Genomic DNA, 3,921 nt, shown 5'->3' on the forward strand with positions numbered 1-3,921 from the left:
GCTGTTCAGTTTTACATATAAACACAAGAACTTCAAATACACGTTGTGTGTTTAAGACTGATTTCCTGCTGAGTTCATTGCTGTGAAGAAAGAGTGGACACTGAAAGGAAAACGTCCCACTCTCCATACATCTAAATGGGTTCTTCCATGGGAAAGTCCCTGGATGTTCCTTAAACACTCCATTGTAAATAAAGCACTTTTTACAATCTTTTCATTTAAACTGCTTCTCAAACTCCAGAATAAGCAGGTTGCCCCATGGGGTTCATAAGTGAAGATGGGCCCACCAGGAGACTTCCCTGGTACCTGCAGCCCCACATTCCCCCTCTTGAACTTAGGCTTTGGGGGGAAATCTCCCATTGAATTTCAGTATTTGAAGATGAGGTTCTGTTGAAGAAGAAGTGTTTGGAGATCATGTAGTGGTAGGGGTGACAGAGTTTGGTGCAAAAACCATCTTGTGTGCTTGAGTACAGCAACTCCAGGGCATGAGCTAAGTAGCAGCAGGGGAGGGGCCACGTGTAGAGCAAGTGCCACACTGAGGTCAAAAAGACACACACAGGCAACAGGACTTCTTCAGTAATAGTTTACTGAGCTTTCAAAGGCTACAGTTATGACTGGGACCACAGTGAGGCACAAAACTTAGCTCCTGAGAACAAATCATTCATATGGTTTCTCCCCTGTGTGAGTCAGTTGATGCACGCTGAGGTGTCGACTCTGACTGAATTTCCTTCCGCACTCCATGCAATTAAATGGTTTTTCCCCTGTGTGAGTCCGTTGATGTCTTCTAAGGGTTCCATTATCACTAAAGCTCTTTCCACACTCCATACATTTACATGGTTTCTCCCCTGTGTGAGTCCGTTGATGTCTTCTAAGGTTGCCATTATCATGAAAGCTCTTTCCGCACTCCATACATTCATATGGTTTCTCCCCTGTGTGAGTCCGTTGATGTCGTCTAAGGATTGCATTGAAATTGAAGCTCTTTCCGCACTCCATACATTTACATGGTTTCTCCCCTGTGTGAGTCCGTTGATGTGTTCTAAGGCTTCCATTGCAACTGAAGCTCTTTCCGCACTCCATACATTCATATGGTTTCTCCCCTGTGTGAGTCCGTTGATGTGTTCTAAGGGTTCTATTATCACGAAAGCTCTTTCCGCACTCCATACATTCATATGGTTTCTCCCCCGTGTGAGTCCGTTGATGTATTCTAAGGCTTCCATTGCAACTGAAGCTCTTTCCGCACTCCATACATTCATATGGCTTCTCCCCTGTGTGAGTCCGTTGATGTGTTCTAAGGGTTCCATTATCACGAAAGCTCTTTCCGCACTCCATACATTCATATGGTTTCTCCCCTGTGTGAGTCCGTTGATGTCTTCTAAGGGTTCCATTATCACTAAAGCTCTTTCCGCACTCCATGCATTTAAAAGGTTTTTCACCCGTGTGAGTCAGTTGATGCATATTTAGGTGTCCACTCCGACTGAATTTTCTTCCGCACTCCATGCATTTAAATGGTTTTTCCCCTGTGTGAGTCTGTTGATGTCTTCTAAGGGTTCCATTATCACTAAAGCTCTTTCCACACTCCATACATTCACATGGTTTCTCCTCTGTGTGAGTCCGTTGATGTCTTCTAAGGCTTCCTTTGAAACTGAAGCTCTTTCCGCACTCCATACATTCATATGGTTTCTCCCCTGTGTGAGTCCATTGATGTAAATTGAAGTTTCCACTATTACTGAAGCTCTTTCCACAATGCATACATTTATATGATTTCTCCCCTGTGTGAGTCCGTTGATGTGTTCTAAGGGTTCCATTATCACTAAAACTCGTTCCACACTCTATACATTTAAATGGTTTCTCCCCTGTGTGAGTCCGTTGATGTCTTCTAAGTTTTCCATTATCACTAAAGTTCTTTCCGCACTCCATGCATTTAAAAGGTTTTTCACCCGTGTGAGTCAGTTGATGCATATTTAGGTGTCCACTCTGACTGAATTTTCTTCCGCATTCCATGCATTTAAATGGTTTTTCCCCTGTGTGAGTCTGTTGATGTCTTCTAAGGGTTCCATTATCACTAAAGCTCTTTCCACACTCCATACATTCATATGGTTTCTCCCCTGTGTGAGTCCGTTGATGTCTTCTAAGGGTTCTATTATCACTAAAGCTCTTTCCACACTCCATACATTCATATGGTTTCTCTCCTGTGTGAGTCCGTTGATGTGTTCTAAGGTTTCCATTATCATGAAAGCTCTTTCCACACTCCATACATTCATATGGTTTCTCCCCTGTGTGTGTCCGTTGATGTGTTCTAAGTTTTCCATTATCACTAAATCTCTTTCCGCACTCAATGCATTTAAATGGTTTTTCCCCTGTGTGAGTCCATTGATGTCGTCTAAGGTTTGCATTGAAACTGAAGCCCTTTCCACACTCCATACATTCATATGGTTTCTCCCCTGTGTGTGTCCGCTGATGTTTTCTAAGGGATCCACTATCACTAAAGCTCCTTCTGCACTCCATGCATTTAAATGGTTTCTCCCCTGTGTGAGTCCGTTGATGTCTTCTAAGGGTTCCATTATCACGAAAGGACTTTCCACACTCCATACATTGAAAAGGTTTCTCCCCTGTGTGAGTCAGTTGATGCATATTTAGGCTTCCACTGTGACTGAATTGCCTTCCGCACTCCATGCATTTAAATGGTTTTTCCCCTGTGTGAGTCCGTTGATGTATATTGAGGTGTCCACTATGACTGAAGTTCTTCCCGCACTCCTTGCATTTGAATCCTTTCTTGCCCATGTGAGTCGGCTGATGTGTTCTATCAGTGAAAGTCTTTCCACACTCCATACCTTTAAATGGTTTCACCACTTTTGGGGTTTGTTTATGTGAGCTATGTGTGCTCATTCAATGAAGCATGTTCCACATTTCACACATTTTAAGGTCTATATCTAATGAAACCAAAGGTGCCCTTTCCCCTGGAAGTCTGTCTCTCTTCTCCATGACCCTCCTCAGCGTTGGAGGAAAGGAAATCCTGTTTGGGTTTCAAGGAAGAGAACAAAGGAAAAGAGAGCATATCAGATGCAATTAGCACCACCTCATATTTCAACATGTCCTATATTTCCCCTTCATCCTACCCAGGTTCCGAATTTTGGGGAAATGAAGATGCAATGATGTCAAATGATAGTAATGCATCAGCAACCTTTCATTATCCTCAATCATCATTAATAAAGCAGCATGATCTTGGAAAACAGCCTTTTCACATCAATTGTTTTCTCACAGGAAATGCAGCTACTCTCTCTCCATGAAAAGGCCCTCTCTGTCTCTGGTTCATCTTTCCTTTGGACATTTCCCATCATCGGCATCATAATCCTCCATCCACTCCTGTTTCCACCTCTAGATCTTCATGAATCACCTGCACAGTCCCAATGGCCTCAGGAAGTCCATGTGGACCATTATATGAGACCCAGGTCTACATCTTTTCCAGGGACTTTGGTCTGGGTCAGTCGGAGAACTAGTGGCAAGGCTTGGTGCTTGGGGTCCGCTGAATGGGTGCTCAGGGAAGCTCCTGTTCTGGGAGATGGACCTCCGTCTAGATGCCTCACATTGCATGGAGAGAGCAGGAGCAGCAGAAGGAAAGCAGCTGGCGCATGGGAATCCCAGACGGAAACACCCACCTCAATTGTTCTTTATAATAATGATGTGCTGCCTGATCTCTTGCACTGTCTTCTGACACAGGACTATCCTAATCTGGCACTGAAAAGCTGGATATTAAAGGCAAATGGATAACTTTACTTAGTGGAATCTTCATCCTTGAATATGTAGTACTGATTCATTAACAACCTGAAGTTGTGCTATTTCTTGAGATATGAATTTATTCCTGATCTGAGTGTTTTTTCCTACTCTGCTAACTATATGTCAGTCTAGGAGATCGTTATGAAGGAG

At 43.4% G+C, this 3,921-nt stretch overlaps 1 protein-coding gene across 1 annotated transcript; it reads right to left on the reverse strand.

Annotated features, from left to right (window-relative positions):
* Positions 1-564: 564 nt before the first annotated feature.
* LOC128421951 (zinc finger protein 850-like) lies at positions 565-3,080 on the reverse strand. Its single transcript, XM_053405328.1, has one exon. It carries the CDS (start codon positions 2,881-2,883, stop codon positions 655-657), a length of 2,229 nt encoding a protein of 742 aa, XP_053261303.1. The 5' UTR covers positions 2,884-3,080; the 3' UTR covers positions 565-654.
* Positions 3,081-3,921: the final 841 nt, after the last annotated feature.

This window comes from Podarcis raffonei, chromosome 10 (genome assembly GCF_027172205.1).
Source record: "Podarcis raffonei isolate rPodRaf1 chromosome 10, rPodRaf1.pri, whole genome shotgun sequence".
NCBI lineage: Eukaryota > Metazoa > Chordata > Lepidosauria > Squamata > Lacertidae > Podarcis > Podarcis raffonei.

Bases quoted from the DNA above. Each gene is read 5' to 3' on its own strand.
- LOC128421951 (XM_053405328.1), bottom strand. From the start codon at position 2,883: ATGAGCACACATAGCTCACATAAACAAACCCCAAAAGTGGTGAAACCA.